The sequence below is a fragment of the Zingiber officinale genome, chromosome 10A (assembly GCF_018446385.1).
Source record: "Zingiber officinale cultivar Zhangliang chromosome 10A, Zo_v1.1, whole genome shotgun sequence".
NCBI classification, from domain to species: domain Eukaryota; kingdom Viridiplantae; phylum Streptophyta; class Magnoliopsida; order Zingiberales; family Zingiberaceae; genus Zingiber; species Zingiber officinale.
In genome coordinates, this window is record NC_056004.1 from 41,550,108 (window position 1) to 41,572,905 (window position 22,798).

The following is a 22,798-nucleotide window of genomic DNA, read 5'->3' on the forward strand; positions in this document are numbered from 1 at the left end:
CCTAGTTCTGATACCAATTGTTGGTTGCTACTGGAATACCATTCTAGTTCCTCTGTACAAAAATTTGCACAAGCATAGAACTATCCTAGCTAGCCATGTACTCTACTAAAGTTAAATTTGGATTGCAAATGATGCTTAACATTATCAATCCAGATTGTCCTTCAAAAGTTAAACTTAGATTGGAAACGATACTTAACATTTTTACTCCAAGTTTAACCGATGTGTTCTTCATAAGTTAAACCATATTACAGAAGTTAATTAAATATCTATTTCAAAGATCGGCTTCCAGGTTAAACATGGTGAGGCACTAGGCCTTCTTCGGTATGGGATCATCCACCACTTCCTAGACAAAGTCTTTCAAAGAAAATAGATTTTTAACTTCTTGCAATAAACTAGGTTTAACTACAGAGACCTCAATATAAACACAATATCAGAACATGAAATCGAAACACAAAATTGATAACAAAAACGATAGCCTAAAATCGATAGCTTCTTGTGTTTGGTTTTTCAAGATCTATACAAAGAAAATGAACTAGTTATGATGTGAAAACAAATAACTAGTTATACCTTTTTTGTAACTTACAGACCTCTTGATCTTCTGTTGTATTCCGCTCCTTCTCTTGGATGTCGTGTGGGCGACGATCTACCAAAATGAAATCCACCCAAGCTTTCTTCTCCTCCAAGACTTTCGAGCTACCAAGGGATGCCAAAATAGGAAACTTCTTTTCTCTTCTTCTTCTCTTCCAAGTAGCCGGCCACCAAGGAAAAGGAACTTCTTGATGTATAGTCGGCCTTGAGAGAAAGAAAATAAGGAGCAAGGGAAGAAGCAAGGGTTTGCCACACAAGGATCAAGAGATGAGACTAAGGTCATATATTCATGAAGGCTCCCTCTTCCCCTCTTTTATAATCCTTGCTCAAGGCAAAAAAGGAAAGTTTAAAAAAAAATAAAACTTCCTTTTAATCCTTGCTAATGACTAAAAAGGAAAGTTTTAAAATAAAAAATTAAAACTTCCTCTTAAACAATACATGGCTGATGTGCGCAAATATTATGATCATTTACGCATGTTTTAGCGCACATTCATGTACTTTATGGATATATATTCATTGCATGATTGCCTCTTTTATCTTGTATTCATTATATATACTCTTTTGTTCAGATATCTGCTCTTTGTTTGGTTTTATGTTGACAGGGATAACTTTCGGAGCAAAAATGGTGATTATCAACACACCGGAACAAGCCGAAGAACACGACCGTGCAACCTTACACGACCGTGTGACTAGACAGAAGGGGAGCAGTGCACGGCTGTGCAATGCTTGCACGGCCGTGCGGCCAAGATAGAGGAGGATCAACAAACGGACATGTAGCCTTGTATGGTCGTGCCACCCCATGCCGAGACCAAGAAGTACACGGCCGTGCATCCTTGCACAGCCATGCCCCAGGGACCGAGGCCAGACACCACACGGCCGTGCCAATTGGCACGGTCGTGCAGCACCACCAGAGAAGAGAATGAACACAGCTGTGCCATCTTAGCATGGCTGTGTCGTCACAGCTGAACCCTAGTCTATATAAGGGTTTTAACTCTTTTTCTCGAGGGGGGAGAGGGGGAAAGCGAGCCATCAATTGGAGAAACATCTTGAAGTCATCCCATGCCGTTTCAAACCTCCATCTAGTGATCTTCCACCACCATATCGACTCCATAAGCAGAGAATTGGATCCGAAGGCCACTCGTCGTCATTGGATAAGCATATTCTTTCTTTCTTTCTTTCTCCATGTCTGAAGATTGTATGTTTATCTACATTATGTCTTTGAGTATTTCTCTGATACTTATGGAGTAGATCTTTTGTTCTAGGATTAGGGAGTAGTTGTGGTTCGGTTTGATGTAAAACTTGTATTATGTTTATACTCGTTGGATGATCTTTTATGCTTTATCTCAATTGCATGTTGCTTGATTGTGTAGAACTTGTTAACCTTGTAGAGGGATTATCCCTAGATTGTACACCCGAGGGGCCCTAATGACAGGGGTAACCTGTTCACGGACATCTAGGATACTTCCTTGAAAGGAGAGGCAAATTCTCCTCAAGGAAGTGAGAGACCAAACTTAGTTCTTAACCACTATTCATACCTTACCAATTAGAGTCGTGTCCTCAAGATTTGCCGAGGTTCCCTAGTGATAGGGGTAAACCGTAATAGGACTTCTTAGGGTCCTTCTTTATTTTGGTACTTAAGAATAGCCGCTTTAGTTTCTGACAATTGCATGTTAAAGGACAGCGAGTATAGGATAAAACGTGACACATCAATACCACCACAACGAAACCAACCTCCTAGAACTCCTCATAATCAAGTGAACACTTCGACTCACCAGCTCTTGATTCTTCTTCCCGACCTTTCTTCCTTAGACTATTCTCAACTATTGGTAGTCTAGCTAACCCTTAGTGAATAATTGCTAGTGCTTATTGTTGGATCGTGAGGTTTCGATAGAGGGGGGTGAATATCGATTACAAAAATTTTAATAAGAGTAAGCGCAGCGGAAAAAGAAAATCAATGCTAACACAGAACAAGTTTTACTTGGTTCAGAGCCTGTGTCGAATCCTACTCCAAGGCCCGCACACAAGGGTGCTTTCGATGGGCAATTCACTAGCAATTCGATAACTATTACAAACTAATACATGAATGCTAATTAAAAACAAAGTAAAGTTATACCGACAGAAGAAGAAATTAAAAGAACAGCGTTGTCGGAACTTCGCAGCGTTGCAGGAGCGTAGGAAAGTAGATTCTGAGTTGTTGTTGAAGCTCTGTCTCTGCCCCTTCTTTTATATGAAGCTCGGGGCACCCTGGTGAGACGTGGCAGGTCCAACCAGTGAGCTCCACGTGGCAATGCCGCGTTTGGATAAATTTCGCCTCCCGGGCGCCCGGACCACCTTTTTCCAAGGAGCATCTTTCCTGCAAAACAAGGTTAGTCCAAGGTAAATTTATAAATTATAACCTGTAAAATAGAGTGTTAGTTCAGTTTATAGTTTAGCAAAAAGAGTATGACTTAGATTCCGTCTTTCCGAGACTGGAATCTAGTCACGATCTCGGCTTAGATATCCGAAATGGATCTAAGCTGAATTGATGCCTAATGTTTCCTTTCTGGGAACGCGTCCTCACAGTCACTCCCTTCTAGTGACTTAGCTTTACTCACCTGCCAGACGTCCAGTCAGCCCTTCGACCCGTCTGGACTTCTCGCCAAGCGTCCGGTCAGCCCGTCGACCCGCTTGGACTTCTCGCCAGCTATCTGGTCAGCCCGTCGACCTAGCTGGACTTCTCGCCAAGCGTCTGGTCAGCCCGTCGACCCACTTGGACTTCGTACCAGATATCCGGTCAGCCCGTCGACTTGTCTGGACTTCGTCTGCACACTCAGTCAGAGTGTTAGATCATGACAAACCTAACTTAACCCGATTTGTCATTCATCAAAACCTGAGTTAGACCGTTAGTGCTAACCGCACCAACAATCTCCCCCTTTTTGATTGAATGACAACCTGGTTAAGTTAGTAAAAATATGCGAGTAAAAAAGTTAAACATTTTGTTCTAGCATGAGGTTTAAGTTAGTTTTTAATTTTATTTTGTTTTTCTAACTTAACCACCTATCCCACCCCCTTTGGCATTCATCAAACAAGGATATATTTTAAACATTCAAAAATACAGAATACATAAAAAAATGTAGGAAACGATGTCAAGTTAACTTGGGGGAGTTTGAACTTTCGAAGATTTGTTTAAAACATTAAATTAATTTTTAAGACTAAGTTTTTAAGGTAGCTAAACATGTAAAATAGTCTTTTGGAAAATAGCTAAGTTTTGAAAGAGCGGCTAAATATAAAGCATTTAAAGATTTATTTTTACAAAAGTTAATTTTCAAAAATGACTTTGCAAATTCATGGAGGATTTTCAAATCAGAAATTTGAAAAGCTAATTTTCTAATATAAGTATAAGTTTCAAATTTTAGGATCAAGGTGAATTTTCAAAATATGTTTCAATTTTGAAGTATTTTTCAAACATAAGTTTTGACAATCAAAATTTTAAGGTTAAGTTTTCAAAGTTAGATTTTCCAAACAACATTTTTCAAATTTGAAAAAGGTTTCAAAATTGAGTTTTAAAAGATATTATTTACTTTTCAAAACTGATTGAAACTAAGTTTGAAAAAAAATCTGAGTTTATAAAATCTAATTGAAGAATTTAATTTTATAAAAGCTAGTTTTAAGAAAATATTTGAAAAATAAGATTTCAAAAACTAAGTTTGAAAAACTTTTCTTTTCAAGACTTATTAAGTTTGTAAAAATTTTAAATTTGAAACCAAAGACCAATTTGAATACTTAAAAAATTATTAGTGTAACGACCCAATTTTCCCTATTTCAAGTTCTAAAAGTCCATAAAAATATTTGGAAATACTTTTAAAATATTCTATAGATTTTTAGGAATTTTTAGAGTATTTTTACGTAATTTTTGGAGGTCGTTTAGTATGGTTACAAAAAGAAAGAAGTTTTAAAAAAAAATGTTGAAGGTGAGATTCGAACCCACGATCTCGGGTCGGACTGACCCAAGCAAAACCGGCCCAACCAGCTGAGCTACACAATTTTTGTTAACCTTATATGGTGAGAATTAAGTTTATAGCATAGTTAATGATTAGGGAATAAATTGGGAAAAAAGTGCGCGGCTGAGGGATTGAAGCCGAGACACCTTGCTTCGGTTAAAAGTCAATTGACCAGCTGTGCCGGCGAGTTTTTGTTAATTAAGGAAAGAACGGATTATATTTAAGGTATAATTCGGTTTAACCCTAGTATAAGAAAAGGAATTTAGGTTTCTTTTCGGAAAATCAAAAACTTCTCTTAAAAATCTCTTCTCTTCTCGGCTGCGTGAAGGCGACAAACCCACAAGCGAAACCACGGCGTCTCCTAGGGTTCCTTCCGGCGCCGGCGAAGCTGTCTTCCGGCCAACCTCATCTGTGGTGGTCATCCCGACAGAGAGGAGCACGCGTGAGCACAAGAGGAAGCCGAGAACTTCATCTTTCCGAAGCCCTAGAGTTCGTTCCGATTGGTTGTAATTCCAAGCAAATCACGGTGAGTTGCTTCTCACCTACAGTAGGAGTAGTTCCGCGACATTGATCTTCTTTTCCTTTTGATTTCGGAATTCGATTTCATTCCTTATCATCCACAGCATGTCTTTTTGTTTCGGATTTATGCTAGTCCTTGTGTTGATTTCGGAGCATGTTTCATGAAGCTTGTATTTTTTCTTTGTTGCTGCCGTGAACCCAAAAAGAAAGAAGAGAAGGATAGTTTAGGTTAGGCATGAAGAACAGATTCGAATCTAGGTTATCAATGATAATTCTCTTACCTTTGATGTCATGAGTTTGTTAAAGAAGAGGAGAAGGAATTTGAATGGGTAGGCATGTTGTTTAGACCTTTGCTTAGATCTACTTCTTTTATTGCTTTTTCTGGTATTATTATGTACCCACGGAATGGAGCTTTGGAATTTATTCTTAGCTTGGGTCTGAAACAAGTGATTTTTGCTTGTCATGTTCAAGGAAGTATAGATGGATTCGGGTTTAATGAGGGCATGAAATTGTAAACGTTGTATCTCTTAAAGCGTGAGCCTTTGATGTGCACTTCTGTATATCAAGTAGCTTGTGAGGTTGGATCACATATATAGCATTGCAGTTTAAGCCTTTTAACAGTAACTTTTATTTGTTATCACATTTATGTGTACAGCCCTTCCATGCTATTACTAAATAACAGTAGCTTTGTTTGTTATCAAGTGAACATGGAAAATCTTAATAGTAGCTTTGTGTGAACACCAGTAGCCTTAACAGTCTTCATTGCTATTAGTTGAACATCAGTAGAATTCATTTGTTATTAATTAAGCATGATCAGTTCCCTTTGCCACTAGATGTGCACGGTGATACTTTTTAGTCTCTTTTGCTATTAGAATATCTTGAGCATGCAGTTATTAGTTTCTTTGCTATTACATAAGCATGAGTTTCTATCTTTAAGAACTATAAGCAAGAAAGACTAAGGTTTAGACTTGATTTCAATTCCAGAATATTGAATATCAAAAGCGCACACAAGGTGTTTGCTTAAATGCCAAGTAAGGGCAAGTATAAAGAAGTTATAGTTAAAAAGAAAGTATTTTACTTTTAAAGGGCATGTACCGGACACAAGGTCCAAGGGATGGGCTCCAAGATGCCCCTAGGCACAAGGCCTAGAAGTATCTTAGTAGTTTCGGGATTAGCTACCTCGATTCTTATTAAGAATGCGCGCTAAGTGGTACAATGCCGGCCCAAAAGAAGTTTATTATTATTTTGAAGTATTAAAGTATAAGTTTTGAAACAAATGCAACAAGCTTCAAATATGTTTAGAGTTAGAAAGTTTAGTTTCTTGTTATTTGAAGCATGCAGTAGTAGTTTTATTTGTTTCTTGCTATTAGATTATTCAGCATGTTTAGCTTTATTTGCTTTCAGCATGCAGTTATAGTTTTATTCCTTTATTGGTTTATGAGCATGATTAGCTATACATGTTTAGTATTTCAGTTAGTATGATTCCTTTGCTATTTATGAGCATGAGTAGTTTTATATGTTAGCATTCAGTTTTAGCATGTTTTTATTTATATACATGCATATCGAGTTTTTGTGAGTAGATAGCGCTCACTAAGCTTTATGCTTATAGACTTCATCTACTGCAAATAAAGGAAAGGAAAAGATTTAGCAAGGAAGGCGACAAGGTGGTGGTGATGAAGGTGTGTGATGGCTGGACTATGGGGAGATCAAGAGTTTGCTAAGGAATTGTTAAGACTTTTCTGTTTAGAGTTCTTTAGTTTTCTTTTAATGTTATTATGAGTCAATATTGTAATTAAGTTTATTCCGCGTTTGTAGTTGGGTTCTATTGATGGAGTGATATTGATGTTTGCTATTGTTAGGGTAGTTTCCTTCTTTTATTTGTGATATTATACTGCGTGGTTGTGAAGATATATGTTCCAGCCGCCTATGGCTGAGTATAGTTTGTTTGTATTGATGATTTGGTCACCGGTACAGGGGAGACTCTGCCGAAATTTTTCAGTAGAGATTTCTCGTAGTTAAGTAACGTACCGGTTAAGTAGAGTTAGTAGTTAAGTAGCGGTCACTCTTAGAGAGTAGTAGTAGTAGTAAGAAGGGTGGTCGTTACAATTAGAAATAAATATTATGTTTAAGGTGGAGAAAATAATGTTGGTGTTAAGTGTTGATTTAATCCTCCCCCTAAATCGGACATCTAAAGTAGCTGTCTAACCAATTAGGTACTTACTGACTATCAGAAGATGGCAGCTTTCACTTGGTTAGTCAAGTTAAGTTCATTGTGATCAGTTAGTGGTTGACTAAACTGAATAACTTAACCTGATTAATGTATATTTTGTTTTTAACACCCAGACTTATATCGATGCACTGACATAAGCATCTTAAGTCCAGGCAATTGGCCTATACATCTCACCCCTTTCTATTTTTGTCAATCATAAGCAAGGTAATCCTAGGGTGTTGGTGAGATACTTAAATACTAGTCCTGGGGGAACATGATTTCTAAGAGAATTTTTCTAGTCTAAAGCTAAAGTTGTTTTGAAATCCTAAAAGTTGAAAGGTTTTAAAACAATTTTAACCTAGAATTTAAAACACTTATGAATTTTGAAAATCCTAGTCTATTAAATTAGAGTATAACCAATCAGATCTGAAAATGAAGATCAATAGAATAATATGTACTACAAAAGCTGTAATAGTGTCATAACAGTGCCATGTGATAATCACGACTACTGAGACGATGACGGAGGTGGTCCGAAACCCAACGACTGAAGTAGTGCCAATATCTCAGTGTGACGAGTCCAGTCATCCACTCGCAGATCTCGTCGTAGGTCGGAGATCTCCTGCCGCACATCTCGCCGTAAATCGGAGACCTCCTACCGCACCTCTCGTCGGAGATCGGAGACCTCTCGCCGTATGTCTCGGTGAAACTCGGAGGACTCCTGCTGGAGGCTCGACATAGCTCTCTCTAGTCCGGATACTCGATCGGCTAGAGTGCGAGGACATGGGGCTCGAGCTGGTGCTAGGGCAGGAGCGGCCTCGTCGGGAAATAGTGCGAGAAAAAACTCATCATGCTCTGCCTCCTCCTGCTGAGCATCTGGATCGGGCTGGTGTTGTGCCCCCCTCTTCCAAGACATGATACCTGCACCATCTATATTAATACTAGCTAGGGAAAAGTTCCTAGATCTTATAACGTCAAACTCGGTCATGTGGCGGACGTCACCTCTGGTGACATCAATGTCCAAAGAGGACATATATGCTGTCAAAATGTGATAGTAGGGCATATGAACTCGCCCACTAGTCACGTATCCGGCTGATTAGATAATGGTGGAAAAGATATGTAGGCTAATGTCAATATCTAACCTATGACACAGGGCATAGAGAAGAAAAGAGTGGAATGGACGCATCACCGCGATGTCGCGAGTGCTCAGTGGTAGAATGCAGAAGACTAAGACCCAATAGAGGGCATAGTCCTGAACTCGAAGGGTAACTGACCTAAACTGGGTCACAGTGGGTACTCGCTCGCCCCTAAGAAAATACGAATAAATCGTATCAAGAGTGATATGCGAGTAGGGATCTCCAAAGGGTAGCTCCTTGGGAGGATAACACTGAAAGGGACAGGTAGACTCCTGTAACTCCAAAAACTCTCGGATGAAAGTAGGGGACAACGTGATATCAGTCCCAGTTGCTCTAGTAGTATAGGTAAAGTCGTCTACTTTCATTAGGTTGTTGTAAAATTCTGCACACAAACTTATGTTTACTGGCTAGTACATTCAACAAGGTTCTGAAGGTTGTAGTGGTTTATGGCCTCAATAGCTGGAATGCAAGAGCGTAAAAAGAATACTTTTTCTATACATTTGGTCCTAATGGCCATGTAGATGGTTGACTCAAACTTAATCCTAAGCTCATCAGTGGGAAACCTAGGATCAACACTGGGAGTAGAGGGCCCAGCACCAGATTTAGACCGTTTCCTAAATTATATAACAAAATTATACTAATTAAAGAAAACAAATATGCAATAATATTCTTAAACTTTAAATAGAAGATAAGAATTTTACCGAGGAGTCATTGCTAAAATATTTTTAGAACTAGCGACCTCGGTTGATTCGCGACCACGTATTAACCGTAGAACGAGAGAAAATTTTAACTTTGAATGCTTTCATAGTCAAGCTTGAAAGAAGCTTGAACGAAAGCTTGGAAGAGGAGGTGCAAGGGTAGGGGGCGCCCCTGCCCCCCTATATATAGAGGAGTGCGGGCGCCCGGACCTATTCCGGGCGCCCGGGGTCAAGCGGGGCGGGGCGCCCAGATCCCCACCGGGCACCCCGGATCCCCACCGGGCACCCCGGATCCGTATACCAGGGGCGCCCGCCCCTGGTTTTTGACTCCGATTTTTATTTTGTTATTTTTTTTAATTTAAGTTTCAATTTAAAATAAATTCAAAAAAATTAGTTTTAGTTTAAAATAAATTTTTAAGTTTAAAAAAATAAGTTTTAAAATAAATTTTTAAGTTATTAAAAAAATTTAAGTTTTAATTTTTAAAATAAATTTTTTAAAAAAATAAGTTTTAATTTAAAAAAAAATTAATTTAAATTTTTAAAATAAATTTTTAAGTGTAAAAAATTTTTAAGTTAAACAAATTTAAGTTTTAAAATAAATTTTAAGTTAAAAAAACTATAAGTTTTAATTTTTAAAATAGATTTACAAAAACTTTAAGTTTTAATTTTTAAAATAAATTTTAAGTTAAAAAAATAAGTTTTAATTTTTGAAATAATTTTAAGTTAAAAAAAATAAGTCTTAATTTTTAAAATAATTTTAAGTTAAAAAAATTTTAAGTTTTAATTTTAAAAATAAATTTTAAGTTTAAAAATTTAAGTTTTAATTTTTAAAATAAATTTTAAGTTAAAAAAAAACTAAGTTTTAATTTTTAAAATAAATTTTAAGTAAATAAATTTTTAAGTTAAAAAAATTTAAGTTTTAAAATAAATTTTAAGTTAAAAGCAATTTAAATTTTAATTTTCAAAATGAAAAAAAAATTTAAGTTAAAAACAATTTAAGTTTTTATTTTTAAAATAAATTTTTAAGTTAAAAAAATTTAAGTTTTAATTTTTAAAATAAATTTTAAGTTAAAAAAATAAGTTTTAATTTAAAAAATAGATTTTAAGTTAAAAAAAACTTTAAGTTTTAATTTTTAAAATAAATTTTAAGTTAAAAAAATAAGTTTTAATTTTTAAAATAATTTTAAGTTTAAAAAAACTTTAAGTTTTAATTTTTAAAATAAATTTTAAGTTTAAAAAGTTTAAGTTTTAATTTTTAAAATAAATTTTAAGTTAAAAAATAAGTTTTAATTTTTGAAATAATTTTAAGTTAAAAATTTAAATTAATTTAATTTAATTTAATTTTAATTTTAATTTAATTTTAATATCCTTAGTCATCTTACCCGATCTATGTTTTCAATCAGGGAATCGTATAATTTAGTGAGATGAATTTGATTCAAGTTTAGAGTTTGTTTTTAACTTATGTTAGATTCAAGTTTAGTTTTGGGTTTCAACAAATAGGTATTCTCTGGATAAACTTCTGGGGTATGGTGAGCCACTCGGACATCGTTAAAGTAACCATGCATTCGAGGTTTTCCAAATAGTCCTATCCACTGGACTTAGTACAAAACCTTGGTCTAACTGGTTAAGATTCATAAATGATAGCTTCGGTCAGTTCCACTTAGCCAAATACACCAGGTCGAAGCCATATCTTCCTAGACATGCATAGACTAAGCTTCCCTAATGTATTATCATCCAATATTTTACCAATACCATTTTTCAAGTTAAACTTGAACCCTTTTTAACTAATCCTAATTACTCTATCGGGTAGGTTAGTTTTGGAGGTGCCAGCTATTCTGGAGCTTCCCCCTGAATTGATGACCATTTAATTTAATTTTCTTCTCGGTTTATATCTATTTCTTTTATAATTATATTTTACTTGGTGATAGTTTACATTTTGTTGAGTTTTAATATGTTTAGTTTTTAAATTCTTTGGTTCAGGTTTGTATTCTGGTTTTTGATTTGGTTTATTTGATTTTATGTAATATATTTTTTCTTTAGGGATATAATATTGGTTGGGTCCTATTTGCGTGGTCAAACACGCTTTCAGAACCCAGGCATTATTCGTTGGTTTGTATTAGGTTATTAATGACTTAAATGTTTTATTTGAGTTCGACTTATATCCAAATCCGGTTTTGTTATAACATGCTTTTTGATTATTTAGAATTAAGTCTAAAGTTTTTGATCTAGTAGTAAATTTTTCTAACATAATTTTAAAGATAAATTCTCCTCCTCAAGTGTTAGATTTTGAGTTGGTTTATTATTTACAACTTGTTCCTTGAGGATTTGATTTTCCTCGAGAAGCAATTTGTTTTCATTTTCTAACTTAACTAATTTATTATTTAAGCACGAAATAATTTTAAAAAATATATGGTTTAAGTTTAGGAATACCTCATCGGAACCTTCGGAAATGAGTACGGACTCGTGGCTCGATTCGGGTTCGGACCCGTCTTTCGATTCATCTTCCGATTCTGCTTCGCAGGCCATCAGTGCGAGGTGGCTCTGGTGCTTCTGATCTTCTGCTTCCGATTCTTCTGAGGAGGAGTCGTCCCACGTCGCTTTGAGGGCCTTCTTTTTTGGTTGGCTTCGGTTTGTCGATCTTTAATCTCGGGCACTTGTTCTTGTAGTGGCCCTTCTTGTTGCATCCGAAGCACGTCACGCTCCTCAATTCGGTTGCAGAATTGATTTTTTGAAGGTCCTTCTTGCTGAAGCTTCTTTTTCACCTGGTGAACATTTTCTTTACCAGGTTCACCAGGTATTCTTCATCTTCAGAGTTCTGGTCAGAGTCTTCTTCTGGTTCAGACTTGTTCTTCTTTTCTTTTGAGGAACCTACAAATAAGGCTACACCTTTCTCGACCCCGGCGTTAGTTTGCTCATGCAGTTCTAATTCACAAAAAAGCTCATCTAATTTTATTTTTGATAAATTTTTAGATATCTTGTAGGCATCTACGATCGATGCCCACAAGCTGTTGCGTGGAAAGGCGTTTAGGGCATACCTTATTAAGTCCCGGTTGTCCATTTGGTGCCCTATTGCGTGGAGTCCGTTGAGAATGTCTTTAATTCTTGCGTGGAGTTGGCTGGCCGTTTCTCCTTCCTGCATTTTTATGTTAAAAATTCTATTTAAGAGCAAGTCTCGTTTTGTTACCTTAGCGTCGCTCGTTCCTTCGTGCAGCTTGATCAGTTTGTCCCACAGCTCTTTGGCGTTCTTATGTGGTCCGACCCGGTTTAGTTCTTCTCTAGTCAATCCGCACTGTAGGGTGTTGATTTCTTTATTCTCTGTTGATGCCTTCTTTTTTAGGTCTGATGTCCAATCTTCTGGATCCAGTAGATTCCCAGAACTGTCTACTGGTATTTTGTAGGGTCTGGTGGCGCTCATCCACTGGTCAAAGTCTGTCTTGAGATACACTTCTATTCGCTTCTTCCAGTACGGAAAGTCATCCCCGTTGAAGAGGGGAGGTCGCACTATACTGAAGCCCTCGATTTGCGACATTTTTAATCTGCACACAGAAAATATAGAGAGGTACCAAGACTTGGTCTTGGATTAGTAGTGCGGGAAAAATTAAAAAATAACTAAATTGGTGTTGCACTAGTTTAGTTTTAATTACGACGAAATTTTTTTTCCAAAGGGGTAATAATACCAGTTTGGATCTTTGCGAAAAACTGAAATCCGGGAAAAAAAATAAAGAAAACAATCACCCCCTTGTCTGATTGGTGGTTGCACCAAATCAGAGCGGTACCTGCTCTGATATCACTTGTTGGATCGTGAGATTTCGATAGACGGGGGTGAATATCGATTACAAAAATTTCGATAAGAGTAAGCGCAGCGGAAAAAGAAAATCAATGCTAACACAGAACAAGTTTTACTTGGTTCGGAGCCTGTGTCGACTCCTACTCCAAGGCCCGCACACGAGGGTGCTTTCGATGGAAAATTCACTAGCAATTCGATAACTATTACAAACTAATACAGGAATTCTAATGAAAAACAAAGTAAAGCTATACTGACAGAAAAAAAATTAAAAGAACAGCGTTGTCGGAACTTCGCAGCGTTGCAGGAGTGTAGGAAAGCATATTCTGAGTTGTTGTTGAAGCTCTGTCTCTGCCCCTTCTTTTATATGAAGCTCGGGGTGCCCTGGATCCCTTCCGAGCGCCCTGGTGAGACATGGTAGGTCCAACTAGTGAGCTCCATGTGGCGACGCTGCATTTGGATAAATTTTGCCTCCCGGGCGCCCGGATCCCTACCGGGCGCCCGGACCACCTTTTTCTAGGGAGCATCTTTCCTGCAAAACAAGGTTAGTCCGAGGAAAATTTATAAATTATAACCTGCAAAACAGAGTGTTAGTTCAGTTTATAGTTTAGCAAAAAGAGTATGACTTAGATTCCGTCTTTCCGAGACCGGAATCTAGTTACGATCTCGACTTAGATATCCGAAATGGATCTAAGCCGGATCGACGCCTAATGTTTCCCTTCCGGGAACGCGTCCTCACAGTCACTCCCTTCCAGTGACTTACCTTTACTCACCTACCAGACGTCCGGTTAGCCATTTGACCCGTCTGGACTTCTCGCCAAGCGTCCGATCAACCCGTCGACCCGCTTGGACTTCTCGCCAGCTATCCGGTCAGCCCATCGACCTAGCTGGACTTCCCGCCAAGTGTCCGGTCAATCCGTCGACCCGCTTGGACTTCGTGCCAGATATTCGGTTAGCCCGTCGACCCGTCTGGACTTCATCTGCACACTCGGTCAGAGTGTTAGATCACGACAAACCTAACTTAATCCGATTTGTCATTCATCAAAACCTAAGTTAGACCGTTAGTGCTAACCGCACCAACACTTATAACCAGTCCCTGTGGGATCTATATTTTTATTACTGACGATGAATCCGTGCACTTGTGGTTCGTAACAAGTTTTTGGCGGCCTTGCCGGGGACTGCGTCTATAACATTAGCAAAATCATATCGGTTTAGACTAGGCTTTCTTTTCTTTTCTTAATTTTCCGCATTCATTTCTTTTTTATTATTTTTTTTATTTCGCTATCATATTTCATATCTTATTATTGCATGTGTAGAGCTAACCTTTCAGGATAGCTACTACCCTTTGATCCAGAGATTGACAGGATCTGTCTGAGGAGAAGAAATCAAGGCATTCCAAGCGGCACAAAAATCCTCAGAAATGGATGACAAACTGTTGAAAGATTACGCGACACCATATGCACGAGGGGTTCGTTCCAGCATCACCTGATCGCCCATTGAAGCCAACAACTTTGAAATCAAACCCACAGTATTCCACATGGTCCAACAAAATCAATTTGGAGGAGGACCACATGAGGACCCAAACCACCACCTAGAGCTGTTCTACGAGATCTGTAGTACTCTGAAGGTGAACGGGGTCCCTCCAGAATCAGTCAGACTACTTTTCTTCGAGTTTTCCTTGAAAGACAAAGCCAAGCAGTGGCTGAACTCCCTTCCAACGAACAACATATCATCCTGGGAGCAGTGTGAGTAGAAGTGTAACACTCGAAAATTCTCAAAACTATTTTTAGAAATATTCTATGATTTTTTTGAAATTTTAGAATATTTTTATGGAATTTTTAGGATAGCGGAAGTAGCAAAAATAATTAGAAAATGAAAATGGCTTAAGCGGGAATTGAACCCGAGACCTATGGGTCCTATAACTTATGGTGAACCATAGTAACCAAGTGAACCAAGCAGAGCCGTGCTGAATGGAATGGGAGACAATTAAATTTATATTTAAGTTGGGCCGAAATACCCACTTAATATAAATAGGAAATCAATTAGTGAAGAGTTATTTTGATCGTAACTTTTCCCCTCACCCTAGTTTCCGCCGATCACCCCTCTCTTCTCTTCCTCTCTCGGCGCCAACCACAAGCAAGGTCAGGGTTCGGCCCAAGGGTACTTTCCGGCGACGACTTCGACATGAGGACGCTCCCCTCTGCGAGAGGAACGCATAGACACAAGAAGATCGTCGAAAGGATCGTCTCCTCCGGAAATCCAGCGATTAGAATCGTAAGAAAAACCGAACAGGAGGTAAGAAACCCCTCACCTGCAGTATAAGTAGCTTTTTGTACGATAGAATGCTTTTAATTTAGCTACATGTAGATTCTTCGACGCATAGGGTGTATTTAACCCTCCTCGCAGAATTAGGGATTTAGTTGAGCACCTCTAGATGGGCCAGACACGTTTTCTCCTTTCAGTTGGAGATTCTAGACGTTGTTGGGTGCCTAGAGGTGGTCTCCCTAATAGAGGGGAGAGTTGGAGCACACTAGGTGTTCGATAAAATGCTTAGCTCAGTAAAATGCTACAGTAGACATTTTTAATAGCTCAGTAAATGCAATAGAAGCATTTAAAATAGCTCAGTAGTCTTGCTACAGCATATATGGGACTACGGTTCAATGGGTGGGCACCCACAGTCGCCTCTAGGTTCAGATAACCTAGTAAAAGCAAGATAAATTAGTTAGCTATGATTCAGTATGTTACTTTCAGTAGGGGCACTGTACAGGATTAGATATCCATTGGGTTGGGCTCACATAGTCGGTCCCTAGGTTTAGATAACCTAGTAAACCTTACTAAATTCGGGACTTGAAACCCCGGGTCTAGTTAGGGATGCGCGCATAGCATGTACAATTGCCGGACCCATTAGCAGTATGATTATGTATTTTGACCTACTATATTATTAGCTTTTCAAAACTCACACAGATTCATTATGTTAGTTGAGTTGAATTCATTTTCAGTTTAGATCAGTTATGTTCAGCTCAGTTCTTTCCTATTGATACTCATGATAGCTTATGATTAGCTTTATATGCCATGCTTTAGTATTCATGTTCAGTGATCTCAGTATGCCATGTTCTAACAAGTTCAACATATGTTTAATAGTATGTTTTTAAAAGCATAAATGCATCGTGTGCATGGTTTTAGTGAGGTAGATGGTTTCTTACTAAGCGAAAGCTTATAGATACTTTCTTTTCCTTATACTGCAGATAAAGGTAAAGGAAAGATGGACTAGCGGAGGCTGGGGAACAATGCGGTGAAGATGTGTGTGGATGGAACTTAGAATGAAGATCTTAGGGACTTAGCCAATTTGTTTTAAGCATTAGAACTTTTCCGTGTTTACTATTTTGCACTATAGTATGTTACTTGCTATAAATTCATTAACTATGCACTCTATCATGCTTAGAACACCTATTTTATGATGTTAGAATGTTAGTTGTCATTGTTAGAGTGTTTTCTCGTCATTTTAGAACTTGTAATGTGATTGAGGCATGAAACAGTGCTGAAATCAGAGTTTAGCTGCAAAATCAGAAACCTCAATCGATTGGTGGATCGATTAGGGGTTCCCAATCGATCAGCTGATCGATTGGGCAATCTGTTCCGCCAATAGTAGGCTTCTGGATCGATCAGCCGATTGATCCAACCATTTCTGTCGCGAACAGAGAGCTCTTGTTACGTCCCAGAGGAGTCCCAGTCCGAAGAAATTTCGGCAGCATCTCCCCTGTACGGCGGACAATCTAAAACTTTCTACATATCTCCATACCTCAGCCACATGCGGCTAGAATAATAACAATAAATATAACACAACCACACAAACAACCACGCAGTTTTATATAATCAAACAAGCAGTAATACTCTGACTCGAAAACCACCCTACTCAACTACACTCGTAAACTCAAATCCGACGAAACTCACCTCTTATGCCGACCCGACAGGCATGTAGTAGAATAAGACCAAATAAAATCCATCGACATCACAAAAATAAATACAACGTCCAAGTATCAAACAAATCAAGTCTAAACATAGACAAACGAGAAGAAAACTCAAAAGTCAATCAATCCTCAAGGTCTGCAAGGGATCTATCACTACGTGCAGTGGGGACTAGCGACTGGAACTCCCTCCTGACAGCATCAACCTGAAAAATAACAACAATGGAGGCGGGGTGAGTCCAACACTCAGCAGGTACAATTGATATGCAAAGTAAAGAAATAACACCTAGCACTAATCATGCGTACAGTCTCCTGATAAAGATAAAGGTAAATGTAAACCGAAGAAGACGGGAGAGAATCTGTACTAACCAGGACCCGGTATAAGGACAAACAGTCCGAAGGGTATAGAAGACTTGTATGCATGTGAAACATAGGTATCCAAACAATATGCAGTATATAAATGCAGCAAACACAATCACAAATAATAAATGCATCATGCATATGATGCCAATGTCATGGTCACCCCTGACGCCAGTCAGCCAACTCACAACAAAAGTGGGACCAAGTGGGTAGGGCTGTGACAACCGTGCACTCTGCAACACTACTCCTGATGAGTGATCGAGTGGACGGGATGCTGTCGGAGTACATACATACTCCTACCCCAAATCATAAATGGGGGAGCGCAATGCTCTCATCTCCCGGTACACTATGACGGAGAGGAATCTCTAACGTGCTACACGCTGCGTCACACTACCCATGAGCGGATCAACGGAGCACCGGAAGAGTCAAACTGACGTGCTACACGCTGTGTCACGCTACCCATGAGCGTCACAACGGAGCACCGAACAGTGATGAAAACTGGCAAAGTGCTCGACAATAATGGAGCAATCTATCGCACAGCATGCGATCATGCAAATGGTGCATGTCACTAAGCATGGTAATATACTAAACCAACCTCTAGACATATAACAATGGGCACCATAGTGAATAGATCAAATCAAGATATACTGATCAATAAGGTATCAAACCTAGGTCCTGAACATGTGAAACATGGTTATATCACTACCCATGAGCATGATAAATCAGGTACAAGATCAATAAGAGATGCAATCAAATAACCAATCAAACAGGTAACATGTATTGGGCAGTGATTAACCGAAACAAATAAGAAAACACAATTAATGCAAATTATTAATTTCATTACTAAGCATATCAAAGACAATAAGTCAAAAGTACCCGCCTCCGAAAATAGAAAGGTCCAATCTGACTCCGAGATACACGTCTCGCGTCAATATCCTGTGTCACCAATATACGTACATTTATTTAGCTAGAACTCAACGAATAGCTAAATAAAATCTCAACGACCAATAGGATAAGATCCTAATCAACCTATACATGATCAACAACATAAATCCAATCCCTTATGATCTACAACTAAGCAAATGCTTAAATCCATAGACCACATCATCTCAATACGTATCTGAATTCCTAATCACATTAAGAAATTCCAAATTATTACACCTTACCTCAAAATCACAGTCGTGATCACTGATCTAATGCCAAGATATAGTTGCTACTGGATCAAGATTTGTGGTCGAGATTGTAGACCTGTTGTCTTCCAAATCAAACGCCCCAATCAATGGTTGCTGACCAAGAAACCAACAAGTTCTAGTGTTACTACTTGGATCTGTAATCCAAACACAGATCAAAAGAATACTACTGATAAGAAGAAATAGCAAGGGTACGTTGCTCACCTCACTTACCTGTGAGCGGGGAAAGAAGAATGACCGAACGACAGTGGAAGCTAAGCCGTGGGAGGGAGGACCTCTGGTCTCAAGAGCCGATCACCACAAATCAGTGAGGAAGAGCCAAGACTCGGAACTAGGGCAGAGATCAAACTCGGCAGGCAAGGTGGTGTTGGCACTGGGGTTCGGCACAGAGGAAGGAAGGAAAATTCGGGAAACAAAAGAGGGAAAACCAACACTGCTCGTTGTCGGCTCTGTGAGTGGCGGCCGGCGACGGATCTATAGCACGGCTGGCATAAGCGTCGGGTGAGGTGGAGGCCGGAAGAAGGGAGGAGATGGCAACCCTTCCGGGCAACGACGGTGCGGTGCAGAGATGCGGCAGAGAGGAAGAAGAGCACAGATGAATAAGTGGTGCTACTCTGCTGAGGTTAAGCGGTCGGCGGCAACTCGTCGGACCAGAGGAAGGGAGAAGAAATCGCTGGTCGGCGGGGCTGTCTAGGGCACAGACACGCCTGCGGTGGAACGGTAGTGACGTTGGCGCTGGTTTCCAGTGACCGGCGGTGTCTCGTGAGTGCAAGGAGAAATCGGTCACTCGGCGCAAGAGAGGAACGAGAGGAGATGGGTCGGCGGCGATGCTAGGGCTCCGGCAAGGGATCGGCGGTGTCGCGAGCCCAAATGGGAGGAGGAGTCGGCTTCTGTGGTAAAGAAAAGGAAGAATCTGCTGTGGCAGTTAGGGCATTCGGCGTGAGAGAAGAAGAGAAGAGGGAGTTTTCGGCGAGGATGAGAGAATCGGCGAGGATGAGAGGAAATAAAGGAAAAGAAAGAAAAAGGAATATAAAATAAACATTTCCTCGCTTAAACGGGTCGCCTAAACAGGTTTTTCCGGGCCCCGTTTTTATCCCCGTTAACTCGTCCGTTCGAGCTCCGAAAAATTCCCGGAAAATTTCTAAAAATTCCGGAAAATTCTATTATTAATATTCGCCTATTTTTGGTATTTTACAGCTCTGGGATCGATCACTGGATCGATTGATCAACCTAGATCGATCACCCGATTGATCCAAATTATTGCCCCGAGCACAGTAGCGTGCTGGATCGATCACTGGATCGATCCGACGTTCCAATCGATCAATGGATCGATTAGTAGGTCTGATTTCAGTGGGAAAATGTCTAAGTTCAGTTCCTTGGCCATGGGAAGGTAAAACATGTTATGAATAGTTAGTTTACCTATCTTAGTATGTATAGAACCAAGAAATGATGACAGCTTAGCAAAATTTTTAATTAGTACAGCTTCCGCACCTAGGTTCATTGGTGGTCAGGGAATAGTTAGTACAGTATAATGTGACGATCAGCCTCACAGCCTAGTTAGTAGGAGGTGGGTCGTTATAAGAAGTTTCTGGATAAGTTCTACCCACCTAGCAAAACTGCTCACATGAGGAACCTGATTGCCAGCTTCAAACAGATAGACTCAGAATCATTATTTGAAGCTTGGGACAGATTCAAGAGTATGCTAAGACAGTGCCCCCATCATGGCCTTGAAAAATAGTTGGTTCTGCACACCTTCTACAATGGCATAAATTATCATACAAAGGTATCTCTTGATTCTACAGCAGGAGGAGCACTGATGAACAAAAGCCTCGATGAAGTTGAAGAGATCATAGAGAATGTGGCACAGAACAACCATAAATGGGCATTTGAAAGATCCAGTGGCTCTTTTACGGGGAATCCAATTAAAGCGTCAAGGAAATTTGATGTAGATATAGTTACACTGATGTCTGCAAAGCTGGACGCTCTGACCAAGAAATTTGAAGCCATGGGGAACAACACAGCTAATGCAATAGCATGTGTTTTCGACACTTGTGGAGGTATGGATCACGCTCAAGGCACCTGCCCCTTTGGGCCGATACAAGCATAGATGAACCAACTTCAGCAGTGTGATGCAATAACCAGCTATAATCAGAGGTAAAATAATCCATAATTCAATACATACAACCCTAGATGGAGGAATCACCCCAATTTCTCATATCGGAATAATCAAGATCAAGGACCAGCACATCATAATTATCAGCCTGGGCAACAGAGCCACCAATCTGGACAACATACCTATCAACAACAGCAACCTTCACAACTGTCCAAAAAAGATGCTTGAAGAAGCTCTCTCAGAGCAAAAGGAGATGAGGAACGAGATCAAATAACTGACTCAGAGGTTGGAAAACTCTGAAAAATACCAAAAGATGCAAGACAGCCAGATAGCTCAGATAGCTCAGTCCGTCTAAAGAGCACAGGGTACATTCCCAGGGAAGCCAGATTTAAATCCAGTGGAACATTACAACCGCATGAAGCTGAGGAGCGGACGTACTATGGGAGATCCTCAAATCATTACTCAGAAGGAGCTTAACTCAGAGAAGGAGCCCTCTCTCCTATTTCCCAATCAGACTCAAAATAGGGATGGAGAAGAGGCTACTAAAAAGATTGAAGAAACTCTTCAAGATACCCCACAGAATCAGACGATCCCTTTTCCTCAGAAGCTTATAGCATCCCAGAAAGATGAAGAGTTCAATCAATTCCTGAAGAAGATCAAAGAAATCTGCATAGAAGTATCACTGATAGATGCACTACACCAAATGCCGAAGTTCGTAAAATTTTTAAAGGGAATTTTATCTAACAGGAGGCAAAAAGGTGACTTTGAGACCGTGGCATTGACAAAGAATTGTAGCGCTCTCCTTATGGCAAATTCTCCACCAAAGCTTCAGGATCCAGGAAGCTTCTCCATACCGTGTAAAATTGGTTCTGAACTCATACCGAGAGCTTTCTGTGACTTGGGGGCTAGCGTCAACCTACTTCCGTACTATTTATGCAAGAAGCTGGGCCTCTAGAACATTAAATTAACCACTATGGTGTTAGAGTGTATACTGAAAGCATAAGCTTTGTAAACATTCATTATGAATAAAGAATCACATTTGGTCAAATTGTCTACATTTAGTTGTAGTTGTTCAATTAATTTATACTGTAGATAACATAGTATGTGGTGTCACATGCAGAAGATGATGTTATCAGTACCTTATAAATTATAAACAGTAGCTCACGACCAAAATGTAAAGGAACAAACCATTAGAAGGTCGTAGTGTAATTAGGTATCAGTTTATCTTGACTGTATAATTACACTAGTACACTTAGAGTGTATTGAGTAGGACCATTTGAGGTCGTTTCTTTTATACTGACTTTATAAAGAAACAAAGACCTCGGTTATTATGGAAGTGTGTGCTCTTAATCCTAATATAATAACAAGCACATATATTTGATATTTATTTCTTTAATTTATCAATGGGTGAGATTTAGTTCGATGAATCAATAAGCCCGATAAGTTGGGAAATGGTATCACTTATAGTGTGTGTTGTTGATTATAGAAGGAAGCGTGTCCTAGAGATACTAGGTTGATAATGTCCTCAAGAGGAGCTCATAAGGATTGTCATGTTAAACCCTGCAGGTGGACTTAGTCCGACATGATAATAAGGTTGAGTGGTACTACTCTTGGACTAAGATATTAATTAAATGAGTTGTCAGTAACTCACTTAATTAGTGGACATTCGATGTCTTAAACACAGGGAGACTAACACACTCATAATAAGAAGGAGCCCAAAAATGTAATTTGGGATTGGTGCGGTAGTTCAATAATAGTTCTCTAGTGGAATGAATTATTATTGATAAAATTAAGTTGTGTGTTCGGGGCGAACACGGGATGCTTAATTTTATCGGGAGACCAAAACTAATTCCTCCTCTCGGTCCCTATCGTAGCCTCTTATTTATAGAGTACTATACCCACCTATACCCACCTTCTATACCCACCAATAGGGGGTCGGCCAAGCTAGCTTGGGAACCAAGCTAGGGCCGGCCTAGGTATAAATTGGGGTGGTCGGCCCTAGCTTGAACCCAAACTAGTGGGGGCCGGCCAAATTAAATTAAAAAAAAAATTTAATTTTAATTTTTATTATGTGGAAGAAATAATTTATTAAAGAGAATTAAAATTAAAATATCTCTCTTGTAAAAGATCTACAAAAGATTAAAGAAAGAGATTAGATCTCTTTCCTTATTTGTAGATTGGTGAGATATTTTATTTTCTCTTTAAAATTATCCACATGTTGATAAAATTAAAATTATAGAAATTTCTTTTTATCAACCA

At 39.0% G+C, this 22,798-nt stretch overlaps 1 protein-coding gene and 1 pseudogene across 1 annotated transcript; one reads left to right on the top strand and one right to left on the bottom strand.

The window, feature by feature from the left end:
- Positions 1-20,082: 20,082 nt before the first annotated feature.
- Positions 20,083-20,154, bottom strand: LOC122028345 (annotated as a pseudogene).
- An 824-nt stretch (positions 20,155-20,978) lies between these two features.
- Positions 20,979-21,494, top strand: LOC122026621. The gene has a single exon (XM_042585355.1). The coding sequence runs from the start codon at positions 20,979-20,981 to the stop codon at positions 21,492-21,494; it is 516 nt and encodes a 171-aa protein (XP_042441289.1).
- The last annotated feature ends 1,304 nt before the right edge of the window (positions 21,495-22,798 follow it).